This window comes from Propithecus coquereli, unplaced genomic scaffold, assembly GCF_000956105.1.
Source record: "Propithecus coquereli isolate 6110/MARCELLA unplaced genomic scaffold, Pcoq_1.0 Scaffold1, whole genome shotgun sequence".
NCBI lineage: Eukaryota > Metazoa > Chordata > Mammalia > Primates > Indriidae > Propithecus > Propithecus coquereli.
The window spans coordinates 1,095,269-1,109,932 of record NW_012133857.1 but is presented as its reverse complement, the minus strand read 5'-3'; the positions used below and the strand labels follow the sequence as shown (position 1 = coordinate 1,109,932).

The following is a 14,664-nucleotide window of genomic DNA, read 5'->3' as shown; positions in this document are numbered from 1 at the left end:
TATGATTTTAACTCTAAAATTAGGCATTGAAAAAGTCTTGGAAGAAATGGACTAAAACTGTCAGTAAGGGTTGTGTTTGGATCATGGCTTTAGAGACTGCTTATTTATATTTTTATGCCTTTCCACATATTAACTTCTATAATAAAAACTACTTGTTTTAAGTTAGCTATCAAATGACTATTTGACTAAAAAGTATAAAATTTTATTAAAATTACAGTCACCTCCATACTCAAGTAATATAATACAGAAACTATCCTGAGCATATTTGGAAAATTTAATATACTACAAATAAGATATTAGTGTAGAACTACTATTTTCAGAAACAGTTGTTGAAGTTTCAGAAGTGAGAAGGAGACAGACTTACCGATAGCCTCAGAACACCAAAATTGGCAAAATCGTAAATGAGTATCTGGTAGAACAGTTCTTCACTGAAAATAAAAATGAAGTGACTTTAATGAAATGCTGAATCCATGCTTGAGAGCCAGGCAGTAGGGAGAAAATGGGAGAAGGAATCCCTGAAACATGCAAGAGACAAAGAGATGGTTCTGCCTTGCTCTGGAACCTGGTTAATAAAAATTTCTTATTCCTCCAAAGAGGTGGGATTCCCAACATCTGCCGTAACCCGGGCTGAGTGGCCAGCCTCCACAGATAGGTTCAAGCACTGAGACTAAGGCTTGCGTGCTATTGCCCACACTCTGTCCCACCCCTCTGGGGCTGTAAAAAGTTTCTGATACCCTGAAGTGAAATTTTTTTTAAAGAGTTTTTTGTCTGCTTACCTTTCCCCCACTTACAAAGAATCCTATAAATCGTTTTTACAACTCACCATTAAAAATTATATGAAATATACAGGGAGGCCAGGAAGTCTTCCTAAATAATCAAAAGCAGACATATGGCAGGATTACGCTACACTGATGTAGGGTTTAGGGTGATGCACTAGCTGGCAACAATCCAAAGCAGCTGTGAAGTATACAATGTATTGAATTATTTACAAAAACACAGAATTGGAATGAATGCCACATTTATGTGGTACTTTATAGTTGGTAAAACAAATTGAACCATATAGGTCTAATAAAGACTTCATTATCAGTCAAAGTAGACAAAGCATCTGCTATGCCTGCATTATGGTAGGAAAATTGAGGTACACAGTGAGTAGCTGACTTGTGTCATGTCAGTAAAGTGCCAGGAAGGAGCTGAATTTGGATATCAAACTCTGAACCTACTTCTCTCCTTGTTTTTTTACCTTCTCATTGGGAAACCATTCACATTTATTATGAGCTGACATTCTGGGACTGGCCTGGATTTGTATCTGTGAGATGAAAGAACTGAATGCAACAGTGATTTGGAGCACAGGGAGTCATGCACTTAGTCATGCTGGAAAAGCAAAAGCAAGGGGAGTAGAATTCCTAACAAATTAGTAAGTGGCAAGTCACTATACAAGCCCAAGGATTCTCAGAGCAGACAGTGGAACTTGAACAGACCTGCTCCAAAAGGGTTGCCAAGCCTGGGAGGAATAAGTTCTGAATGCATACAAGGGAGTGTGTTGCCAACAGTCAGCTTCTGGACTGGGGCAGTTTCTAGGGATGGCAAATAGGTTTTTATCTCACGTGCTAACTCCAAGCAATGTATAGTGGCTGTCCCACAAACAGGACCAAAAAGCATTCTGAGGCCACAGCAGGGCTTAGAGAGAAAGAGTCCCACAGTGGATAAGTGATATCTAGTAGATGCAAGGTGGCAGCATCCTCTCACGTGTGCTACCTATCTGAGAATAGTATTTAATACAGGTTCTAGACTCAATAGGAGCTAATCCACCAAGGTGCCTGGAAACAAACAATAGAAATGTCACCTGCTATGTATTGGGCAAATGGCACTGCTGGGGTCACCCTTCCTGTGCGATCAACTGCACTGGTTAATTTGGTGGCTAAAGTGAAGCCTTTGCCACATCCCCAAAGCTGGGAGAAAAACAGGCATCAAGTCTTCTTTCTCTTGCCTCCCCCACATACCACAGCAGATACTGGAATTCTCTGACAGCACTAAGCCCTCAACACCTGGTTCACAGCCAACATTTATTGAGCACTGAGCACCTACCCAGGACTAGGCTTCTCAGGTTATTTCTTATCTTCACAAAAAAACTCCTGCAAGTTAAGTAACAATACCCAATATACAAATGAGAAATCTGAGACATAGTTTAGGAAAGTAATTTGTCCACAGTCATAAAAATGGGAAATGGTAGAACTTAGATTTAAAACCACACCTGTCTGATTCCAAAGCCTGTGCCCTTTCCAAATACCTTGTGCTGCTCTTCCTAGCTTTTTGTGCCTGTGCTCCCTGGACCATTCTTCTAGCGGCTCTGTTTTCTCACACATTCACTGATTTACCTCAGTTTGGTGGTGTTAAGAAGGTATAACTTCGTCTGATGCTGTGCCAAGGCCCACTGAGGATTCACACAGCCCACAAAGGAGTGGTTATGCAACATCTCCCGTAGAACTGGAAAACAAAAACAAAAAAGAGGTAAGTAATGGAATCCTCCCAACACCTCTTCACAGCCCAAAGCACCAAGCACTGGAAGTAGAGACACCCAACAAGTAAAGATGCCTGAACTGAGCCTCCTGCTGAAAACAAACACAAATGAGGTATGAAATATAACTAATCTTTTAAAATGCAACAAGGAATTGCTAAAAGATTAAGGAATACTCAAGGATCGAGGTCTAAGACAAAGCAGGAACTCAGAGAAATAATGATATCTCTAAAGCTAGCTTTATACAAAGACATTAGAGAACCTCAGGAATCATGCACTTTGGTTTTCTCAGGCTCTGAAGGTGGCAAAAGGAGGACAAAAGCCTAGGAATGGTTTGGAATGGGGAATCTAACGGGTGACCACTTCCCCAACACATGAAGCTCAGACCCCAAGGGCTGTACCCCCTGTGTAAATGAAAACAGTATTATGCCCAATACCCACTCCCCTCCCCTTCAAAGGGCAGTAAGCAAAACTGCCACCTCAAGCCTTCGTGTCGGAAGTAAAAAACGACATTCCTGAGAATCTGTAAGCATAACTGGTCCTCACATGTTTTTGCAGCCAGAATTCATACTAAGCAGGTTGCCTGGAAACCTTAAAGTAGAAATTTTAAATTGATACCAGGGCTGATTGTTCCTCCAGGTCCCTGGCAAAATCAAATGCATACTCTCTCTGGAGAAACTCATCTTTGATTCCGACTTCAAGTAATTCCCCATGGATAAAGTACCAAGAACTAGTAGTCACAAAATTTACAAAACACCCAAACAAGGCACCAAGAATTAGAATCAAGAAGAAACCACAGAATGAGATCTGTAAAGGCTTCAGAGATTAGAAATATCAGCAAAGAACATAAAATAAGTATGTTCAGTATGCTCAAGAGGTATTAAAACTATGAGTAAGCAGTAGGACACTATCAAAAATGATGAAGGAGATTTCAAAAAGAACTAAATAAAATTTCTAAAATTGGAAAATACAATAATTGAAATTAAAAATCAAGAAAGACTTAACAAGAGGTTTGATAAAAGGTGGTGAGGTAATAAACTGTAAGGTAGATCTAAAGAAATTATCCAGAATACAGCACAGAGAGATAAAGACATGGTAAGTATGAAGAGATAGCTCATGCAATATGGAGGATAGAAAATATATAACTCAAGTTCCAGAAGAGGTTGAGGGGAAGGTAGGGAGAGGATAATACATGAAGACATTTAAGAAAAAAATGTCTGAGACTATCTCAGAAAGGATGAAAGATGTCAAGCCTCAGCTCTAGGAAGCTCAACAAAATCCATACTTGACACAGTGTTACTACAGAATTTTTATTTTTTTTAAGAGACTGGGTCTCACAATATCACCCAGGCTGGTCACAAACTCCTGGCCTCAAGTAATCCTCTCACCTCAGCCTCCTGAGTTGCTGGTGCAAGCCACTGTGCCTGGCTTGCTATAGGATATTTTAAAAAAGAGACCTTAAAAGCACTCAGAGAGAAAAGAGAGATTATCTACTAAGTAACAAAATATAACACTTCTGGCTGAATTTTCAACAGCAACAATAGAAATCGGAAAATGATAGAATACCTTCAATGCACTAAGAAAAAATAATTGTCAGTCTGGAATTTTATTTATTTTTATTTTTATTTTTGAGGCAGAGTCTCACTCTGTTGCCCAGGCTAGAGTTGAGTGGTGTCAGCCTAGCTCACAGCAACCTCAAACTCCTGGGCTCAAGTGATCCTCCTGCCTCAGCCTCCTGAGTAGCTGGGACTATAGGCACATGCCCCACACCCAGCTAATTTTTTCTATTTTTAGTAGAGATGAGATACAATCAATAGAGCAAACAGACAATCTACAGAATGGGAGAAAATATTTGCATGCTATACATCTGATAAAGGGCTGATAACCAGAATCTACAAAGAACTCAAGCAAATCAGCAAGAAAAGAAATCAAACAACCCCATTAACAAGTGGGCAAAGGACATGAACAGAAAATTTTCAAATAAAGATAGACTTAATGGACAAAAAACACATGAAAAAATGCTCAACGTCTCTAATCATCAGGGAAGTGTGAATCAAAACCACAATGAGATATCACCTAACTCCAGTGAGAATGGCTCTTAAAAAGTCCCAAAACAGATGCTGGAGTGCATGTGGAGAGAAAGGAACACTTAAACACTATTGGTGGAACTGCAAACTAGTACAACCTCTATGGAAGGTGGTATGGAGATACCTCAAAGAACTAACAAGAGATGAGGTCTTGCTCTTGCTCAGGCTGGTCTCTAACTACTAAATTCAAGCAATCCTCCTGCCTCAGCCTCCCAGACTGCTAGGATTACAGGTGTGAGCCGCCAAGCCCACCTCAATCTGGAATTTTAAACCCAACAAAAATATTTTCAAAATAAGGGTAAATTAGACAAAGCAAAACTCAGTTTGCCACTGCTATTGTTTGAATGTTTGTGTCCCCCCAAAATTCATATACTGAAAGCCTAACCCACTCCCCCATGATTGGGATTAGTGCCCCAGTGAAAGAAACCCCAGAGAGCTAGCTAGCTCCTTCCACCATGTAAAGATACAGCTAGAAGGTGCCATTTATGAGGAAGTGGCCCTCACCAGACAATGAATCTGCTGGCACACTGATCTTGGAATTCCCAGCCTCCAGAACTGTGAGAAATAAATTTCTATTGTTTATAAGCCACTTAGTCTATGGTTATTTATTATAGCAGCCCAAAAGGACTAAGATAGCCATCAAAGGACTCACTAAACAATGTGCTTCTGGCAGACCATAAAAGGTCTCAGGGAAAGAATTATGATCAAATAACATTTGGTAAATCCAAACAAATTGACAATAACAATGTATTATGAAACAAGTAGATACAGGCGTACCTCTTAGATATCACAGGTTTGGTTCTAGATCACCACCATAAAATATCATAATAAAGCAAGTCACACGAATTTTTTGGTTTTCCAGTTCATATAAAAGTTATGTTTACATTATACTGTAATTTACTAAATGTGCAACAGCATTATGTCGAGAAAAACAACGTTCATACCTTAATTGAAAATACTTTATTGCTAGCTAAAAAATGTTAACAATCAGCTGAGCCTTCAGCAAGTTGCAATCTTTTTGTTTATGGAGGGTCTTGCCTCACTTTTGGTGGCTGCTGACTGATCAGGGTAGTGTTGGCTGACAGGTGGGGTGGCTCTGGCAATTTCTTAAAATAAGAAAAGAGTGAAGTTTGCCACATCCATTGACTGTTCCTTTCATGAAAGATTTCTCTGCAGCATGTGGTGCTGTTTGATAGCATTTTCCTCACAGTAGAACTTCTGTCAAAACTAGAGTCAATCCTCTCAAACGCTGCTGCTACTTTATCAACTAAGTTTATGCAATATTCTAAATCCCTTGTTGTCATTTCAACAACATTCATAGTATCTTCATCAGGAATAGATTCCATCTCAAGAAACTATTTTCTTGTCATTGAATTTCAATGGCCAAAAGAAAAAAAAAGAAAAGAAAAAAGAAACCACTTTCTTGGCTCGGCCATAAGAAGCAACTCCTTATACATTCAAGTTTTATCCTGAGACTGCAGCAATTCAGTCACATCTTCAGGCTCCATTTCCAATTCTAATTCTCCTGCTGTTCCCACCACATGTGCAGGTACTTCCTCCACTGCAGCAGTCTCGACCCCTCAAAGTCATCCTTGAGGCTTGGAATCAACTTCTTCCAAACTCCTTTTAATGTTGATATTTTGACTTCCTCCCATAAATCACGAATGTTCTTCATGGCATCTAGTATAGTGAATCTTTTCCAGAAGGTTTTCAATGTACTGCCCAGATCCATCACAGAAGTCACTATCTATGACAGCTATAGCCTTACAAAATATATTTCATAAGTAATAAGACTTGCAATTTGAAATTACTCCTTGATCCATAGACTGCAGAATGGATATCATGTTAATAGGCATGAAAACATTCATCTCCTTGTACATCTCCACCAGAGCTCTTGTGTGACCAGGTGCATTGTCAATGAACAGTAATATTTTGAGAGGAATCTTTTTTTCTGAGCAGTAGGTCTCAATAGTGGGTTTACAGTACTCAGTAAATCATCCTATAAACAGATGTGCTGTCACCTAGGCTCTGATGTTTCATTTCTAGAGCACAGGCAGAGCAGATGTAACATAATTCTCAAGGGCCTTAGGATTTTCAGAATGATAAATGAGCACTGGCTTCAACTTAAAGTCACCAGTTGCATTAGTCCCTAACAAGAGAGCCAGACTGTCTTTTGAGGCTTTAACACCAGGCACTGACTTCTCTCTAGCTAGGAAAATGCTAGTTGACATCTTCTTCCAATAGAACAGTGTTCTGTCTACACTGAATAGTCTAATCTGTTGGGTAGCGTAGCCACCTTCATCAGTCATCTTAGCTGGATCCAGATAACTTGCTGCAGCCTCTCCTTTAGCCCTTGCTGCTTCTCCTTGAACTTTTATGTTATGGAGACACCTTCTTTCCTTAAACCCCATGAAACAACATCTGCTAGCTTCAAACTTTTCTTCTGCAGCTTTCTCACTTCTCTCAGCCTTCACAGAATTGAAGTGAGTTAGGGCCTTGCTCCAGATGAGGCTTTGGCTTAAGGGAATGTTGTGGCTTGTATGATCCTGTATCCACACCACTAAAACTTTTCTCCATATCAGCAATAAGGCTGTTTCACTTTCGTATCATTCGTGTATGCACTGGAGTAGCACTTTTAATTTCCTTCAAGAACTTTTCCTTTGTACTCACAACTTGGCTAACTGTTGGGCATAAAAGGCCTACCTTTTGGCCTGTCTCAGCTTTCAACATGCCTTCCTCATAATCTTAAGCATTTCTAGCTTTTGATTTGATATAAGAGACATGCAACTCTTCCTTTCACTTGAACACTTAGGGCCATTTTGGGGTTATTAATTGGCCTAGTTTCAATATTGTGCATCAGGGAATAGGGAGGCCCAAGGAGAGGGAGAGAGATGGGGGAATGGCTGGTCAGGGAAGCAGTCCCAACATACACATTTATTGATTAAGTTTGCTGTCTTATGTGACAGTGGTTTTTGGCATCCCTAAACAATTACAATAGTAATATCAAAAATCACTGAGCACAGATCACCATAACAGATAAAATAATAATGAAGAAGTTTGAAATATTGTGAGAATTACCAAAATATGACACAGAGACACAAAGTGAGTACTGCTGTTGGAAAAATGGCGCCAACAGACATGCTATATGTATGGTTGTCACAAACCTTCAATATATAAAAAAACACAATTATCTGTGAAGTGCAATAAAATGAAGCACAATAAAACAAGGTATGCCTATATTAACATGGAAACTACAAATCTAACAGCATACACAAAAAATCAATTCCACAGAGGGTTAAAAACTTAAGTATGAGCCTTTCAGGAAACAGTGTAAGAGCATACTTTAATAATCTCAAGAGTTAAGAAGGATTTCTTAAGCTAAGAAAAGCCAATCTGTAAAGAACAATTGATAAGATCTGCCTACATTAAATCTAAGGATTTCTGTTCATAAAACAAATGTTCACCAAAAGTTACTAGATGATCCCTAAACTGGGGGAAGATATTTTCAATGTAACTGATTATTATCTAGACTATATTAAGAACTTCTAAAATCAGTTAGAAAAGATAAAAAATCCAACATAAAAATGGACAAAAAACTTGAACATGCACTTAACGGAAGAGGAAATATATTTACTCAACCTGATTGTAACCAAGAAAATGCAAATAAAACCCACCATCAGATACTGTTTCATAATCATCAAACTGGTAAAAAGTCTGACAATATAAAATATTGGATACAAAGTAGAGCAAATGCAAATTCTGTACATTGTTGGTGATAGTATAAACGAATATGACCCCTTTGGAAAACAATTTGTCATTTTATGACCCATGAGTAACTCTTCTAACTATTAATATATTAATCTATCCTACGGCAGAGCTTCCAAACCAGTGTGCTGGGCCATTGATCAACTCATGGCTGGGAAGCGAGGTGGGATGAGGAGGTGGGCACTGAGGCCGTGTAAGTCCCTCCACTGTCCTTCAACAGTAGAATGAATGAACTATATATTCATGGAGTGGGATCTATTATACAAAAAAGGTAAACCAGAGCTATATGTAACAAGATGGATGAATCTCAGAAACATAATACATGTGTAGCTATATATAAACTTCAGAAAAATTAAACTTACAGTATAATTCCATTCACATGAAATTTACAGCTTGCAAAACTAAACACATTTTTTAGGAGCATAAAAGTAGGTGGTAAAACTATAATAAAAAGGAAGGAAATAATAATCGCAAAATTTAGAGTAGTTACCTCTAAAGGAGAAGGGAAAGGGATAAGAATAGGGAAGAAACGCATAAGACCTTCAAAGGTGAACATGTAACCAAAATGTTTGTACTCCCATAATATCCTGAAATAAAAAAAATAAATAAAACTATAAATTTTCACTAATAAAAAAAAAACAAAGGTGATGGTAATGTTCTGTTTCTTAAGTAGGTGGCATTTTCACAAATGTTCGTTTGGTTTTTTCTGTAAATGCTACATATATTTTATAAATATGATTTATTTATTTATTTATTTTTTTAGAGACAGGGCTCACTCTGTTGCCTAGGCTGGAGTACAGTAACGCAATCACAGCTCACTATAACTTCAAATTCTTGGGCTTAAGAGATCCTCCTGCCTCAGCCTCCTGAGTAGCTGAGACTGCAGGTGTGTGCCACTATGCCCGACCAGCTTTTTAATTTTATTTTTTTTGTAGAGATGAAGTCTTGCTATGTTGTCCAGGGTAGTTTTGAACTCTCCTGGCCTCAAGTAATCCTCTCACCTTGGCCTCCCAAAGTACTGGGATTACAAGTGTAAGCCACCATGCCCAGCCATAAATATGATTTTTTAATTTACCAATATATCTGCAAATGTTGCATGTGTGTACACGTAACATATATATATATATATATATATATGTATTTTTTTTTTTTAATGAAAGAAGAAAGAATACTATAGTGAAAAAGGAGGAGAGGGATGCGAGAGGGATTAAAGAAAATAGGGCATGGGTCTGGGCACAGCAATAAACCTGTATATCATGCTTTTACTACACTCTTTTTTTTAAGCTTGGGCACCACAAGTGAATTCTTATACTGTTATATAAGTTCTGCAATGATTACCCACCCACCCCCCATAAAAAGAGGCTTAATTATTTTCTTCATTTTCAGAAAAGTGTTTTCCACTGTTCCCACTGGAAACTCAATGTCTCTACAGGATGTTCTGCGTAGGCGGAAAATGATTATTTTAAAAGCTGGAGAACATCAAATAATCTTGAATAATGAGGCACTGGAGGAAAGAGAAAGCAGTGTAATTCACTAGGAAAGGGTCAGAGATTTTCCACACAGAACGTTCATGGAGTGTTCTGACGCATTCAGAGCTACTGAAGTGCAGCCCTGCCAGCAGCACAGGGAAAGGAGGTGGTGGCTGCTCACCAAGCACAGGACTTTTCTTTATTGGGTTTCGTGAGGCTTCTTGGACCTCTTCCCAGCCTCTTATCAGGACTTAAAGGGCCTATATTTCATCCCTAACCTATATGTCCCCTTAGCCCTAGTATGTAGACATTTCTCTGCCATTCTGTGAACAGCAAAATGGGACAAAATCCTTTTGTGCTTCAAAGCCACATCACACATCTGAGTTCACAACCAAGGCCTTGGGTCTCAGCATGTTTTCTGAGAAGCAGCAAGCAAAACCTGAAAGAAGGGCAACCAGTCCTCTAAGTCCTAATGCCCATTTGCATGGTGGAAGCCCCAATGCCCTGTGGGATGCCTTCCAGTACTATATGTCAGTGCCTTCGCTGCTGCTGGAGATGATCAATACACCCTCCTGGTCCTCTTAAGAGGTCTCACCCTGGGTTCCTGCTGAACTGGCCTTATGTCTCTGTTAGATCATTTCTTTCATTCTACCTCAGTTTGCAGCCAGTTCTTTACTAAACAATCCCTACACAACACCTTTAGGGCAAGAGTCATGGCTGCTCAACTCATCTCACTTCCTACCTTTGAGCTTGGCACAATGCTTTTTGTACAGAGAAGATACCTGCCACTTGACAAATGTTTGCTGAACTGATCTTATGTACCAAAAGAAACTTTCACCTGGTGACAAACCGTATTAAGAATATGTACATTTAGAACCATGACTGTTTACCAAAGACCAAGAAAATACAATTAAGTGTGGGTATCTGGAGGCAAAAAATGGTAAGCAAATTTTCACATTCAAATGGTGAGAAGTATCTTAGCTTATGATATTCCTTACCCTCATTAATTAACAGATCAAAATTAAGGGATTAGCAATAAGTAAGTTCAGTCATTACTAATCTCTAGAGATGAACCTAATTCTACAGAATGCCTGACTGGATACTGGACCTTCCAAAACTACCTCATTTGTTAACTGAAGTGTGCCCAGCAAGGATGGGTAAATCCCCAGACTCAAAACAGTTGTCTAATTGAGTATTTGATTCCCTTTAGGATAAACATTCTAGGGCTTCATCTCCCAGGCTGCTCCTCTCAATCATTTACTCACTCCTTTACCAACTATCTACTAAGTACACAAGCCAGAACTCTGCTGGGATGAGGTGGTGAACTAAATTAGACACGATCCCTGCACAGATAACACACTGATGAAATAATCACACAAATAAATGCAAATAAGAATGTTGTTACAAGGAAAGTATCTCTTACTTCTTTCCTGGCCAAGGGGAACAACTTCATCAGGGAGCAGCCAGGCTGTTGTTTCTATTAAGGTTAGTGGCCCTGCTCACCAAATCTGAGCCTCACATGAATCTCTGTACAGCATTCAACTCAGAGACAATCAGCTTACCCCAGTTTGGGATTATAGGTGTAAACCAGGTGCCAGTGGGCAGGGCCCATGGCAGAGGTCTCTCCCCTTGAGCAGTGCCTTGTAGCTTACCAAGCATGCACATGATATCTTCTTATGTGTTCATCACAACGGCCCAATAATGCTGTAGTGGTAGCACATTTTATAGAACAAGAAAATCATGCCCAAAAAAGTGAAAAAATTTCTGACTGGCACTGAATGGTGTAGGTGGCAAGAGTTTCAGCAGAGTTCTCTGGCTCCAAAGCAACTGCTCAGTCTACTCCCCACATCTAGGACAGCTAGTACCCCTGTAAGACCCTAGTCTGGAATGTTTGAAAACACCAGCCTCTGTCTATGGGATCAGAATCACATGGTGTGCTTGTCCTGATAAATGCTGGGCTAGACTTTCTGTGTGAAGGCCATTGCCAGTAACAACCCACCACCAACAAGGCATGTACCTGGGCCTGTCTTTGATTATTGGGATGTTGCAACTAATCTGTCCTCTCCATCTTCCATTCTACTTTGCTCATCTTTAAAATAGAGGTAATGGCATCTGCTCTGCCTCCCTCACAAGACTATTCTATAATTAAATGAGATAACTTGTATGAATATATAATTTTAAAGCATTTAGATTTATCATCTTAGCTTTGGCAAGACTCCAAACCTGACCAAACTTGATGCAGGTTGGTTTTACATTGCACTGAAAACAGTTTAATACTATTTAAAGATTTATTAAAGCTATAACTTTAAACAGCCTGTTTCGCATGAGGGAGACAAACCCTTAAGGAAAACTCAGTAAATTCCAAATATGAGGGAGTCTCTCAATGGAAACTACTGTGAGGAAGACTGTTAAATAAATCAAGTAACAGCCCACCTTTCTTATATTATTTAAAATTGCTATAAAAGCTCCAAGCTTGAATGCTAATAACAGAGGGAAAGAGTAACTGGAGCAAATCTTCATGGAAATAAAAACCAGAAGCCAACTGGCAGCCACTTCTACAACTGGCAAATACTTAGCTACAGGAAGTTTGTATCCTGCCCGAGTGGAGAGATAACCTATATATCTTTTCCTACAGGCAAACAAAGGTCCAGACGCTAAAAGAAGAGCATGAACAGGGAAAGGCAAGCTGATGCCTTCCCGAATTAGCTCAGACAAGCAGTAACTGAGACGCAAAAAATTTAAGAGGCCACTGAGTCAGAAGCAGCTACTTTAAAAGGTTAAGGATTAGTGGCAATGATACAGATTGCTCCTTAGCTACTCATTTTCTTTCAAAAATTAATCCAGATTGTCATATTTTGAGATATACTCTGTAACGGTGTTAAAATTTGACTATTTTAATGAAGAAATGTATAATAGATGAAGAATACAAAGGTCATGGGTGAATTATGCAGACTCAAGTGCAGACCTGCCAACTAGACTCCTGGGCAATGATGTCTACATTTGGAGCATTACTGTCTGACTCATAAAGTGGAATGGGGTAAGGATTGTTGTGAGGGCCAATTTGTTACTACACACCAGTCCGTGCATCAGTCCATCCCAAGATGGAGTTCTACACTCACGTATTCTCAAAAGCTAGTTCTGATGAAAATGATAATAATTTAACTTTGTCTTCAGGATACAAAAATATCTATTGACTCCTTACTCTGTAACAAGTGTTTTATTTACATGTTATCTCTAATCAGCACAATGACCTTCAAGGGTAAAATTAATCCTATTTTACAGATGAGAAAAAAAAAAACACCCAAGACACGGAAAGTTTAGGTCATGAGTCTAAGGTCACACAATAGAAGTGGTAGTGTCAGAATCTGAACTCACAGCTATCTCCCAAGCCTGTGCACTTTCAGCAATAGCATATGCCATTCATTCCACAAGATGAGAATTTTGGTGATCATTACTATGCTGTTAGCTAAGACAGAAACAAACTGAAATTACTGCTTTATTCTGACTCCTATGGTTTAATGAGAATACCAATTAATTCTATTTGAAACAAAGAGACTATTTTCCCCCTTCTCTCCCAATTAAAAATTGTCTTTAAGCTGATGCTATTTTGAGTTAGTAAAGGTAGAGAAGTTTTCCTAGCACACTGTAGTGGCCACTCTGCATTTCCATAACCTTAAGGTTAGCAGTTTAGGGCCTCAGAATCCCACGCAGGTCTCAGCACTTACGTACTCTCATGTCCTCGCTCATTAATTTCTTCCTGGAGACTCAAAACACTGGTGAGGTTAATGATCCTTCTCCGGGGGGTACAAGCTGCAGTCATATCCTTTCGGGAATCATCTGCCACCATTTCCACATCAGAGTCTTCCCGAAGTCTCTTTCTGCAATGGAAAAAAGGAACCACTGGCAGGTCATTATTATTCTTTTTTATTTTTAAACTTAGCCAAATTTTGTGTGTTGCGTTTTGGAGAAGGGAGCAACTTTTCTATGCTGCTTCTACACAGTTGTGGAGGGATCCCTGTGCTGGTGCCAGCCAGCAAGATCAGTCTGTTCTCCAGCACACTGCTTATCTACAACCCCCAGATCCCAGGAGCTGGCCACGCAGCTGCACAAAGTAGGAATCTGCAGTCTAGCTTGGTCCTATAGAGCTGCAGGGCCTTGAGCAAGTAAGCTGACCTTGTCAAATCTCATTCGTTCATTCCTCCACCTATCCATCCAACAGACATTGTTATATACCAACTACATACAGCAATGAACAAAACGGACAGGGCACACCTGCCCTCACAAAGCATACCTTCTAGTGGGAGAGAAAGCAACAGAAAAAGGATTATTTTAAGTAGTGATAAATACAATGAGAAAAAAAACAAGGTAACATGATAGAACAATGGGGAGGTGAGAGGAGAGGGAACTTTAGACCAAATGGACAAAGAAGGCCTCTGGCAAGAGATGACATTTGAGTTGAGAACTGAGTGACAAGAAGCCAGAGCCTTCCTAGGCTGAGGGAACATCAAGGTCAAAGCGGGTAGGAAGCTCAGTCAGTTCAGATTAGCTACTAGAGGCATGTGGCCAAGCACCATGAGGGAGAGGGAAAGCGGAGGACTGGAGGGAGGGTGGGGGGAAGGATTTAGGTTCTATCCCAAGTGTAATGTGAAGCCACTACAAAATTTTCAGCAGAGGAGTGATACAATCTGATCTTGGATTTAAAAAAATTCCTTTGTTGTGTGGTAAATATCACTTAGTTCCCCAAGTGATAAACAAATACAATACTTTCCCTGCAGGGCTGTAAAGAGCATTAAATGAGAGAACGTATGTATCTGGCACACAGTAGGTG

The 14,664-nt window shown here is 39.5% G+C and overlaps 1 protein-coding gene across 1 annotated transcript in view; it reads right to left on the bottom strand.

Moving 5' to 3' along the window:
* MLH1 (mutL homolog 1) overlaps positions 1–14,664 on the bottom strand; it is a 47,265-nt gene that overhangs the window by 6,371 nt on the left and 26,230 nt on the right. The window contains exons 13-15 of the mRNA XM_012665300.1: positions 13,566–13,714; positions 2,376–2,484; positions 365–428 (exon numbers count right to left, since the gene is read on the bottom strand). Coding sequence (XP_012520754.1) covers positions 365–428; positions 2,376–2,484; positions 13,566–13,714 — 322 coding nt within the window. The remainder of the gene's footprint in view (positions 1–364; positions 429–2,375; positions 2,485–13,565; positions 13,715–14,664) is intronic.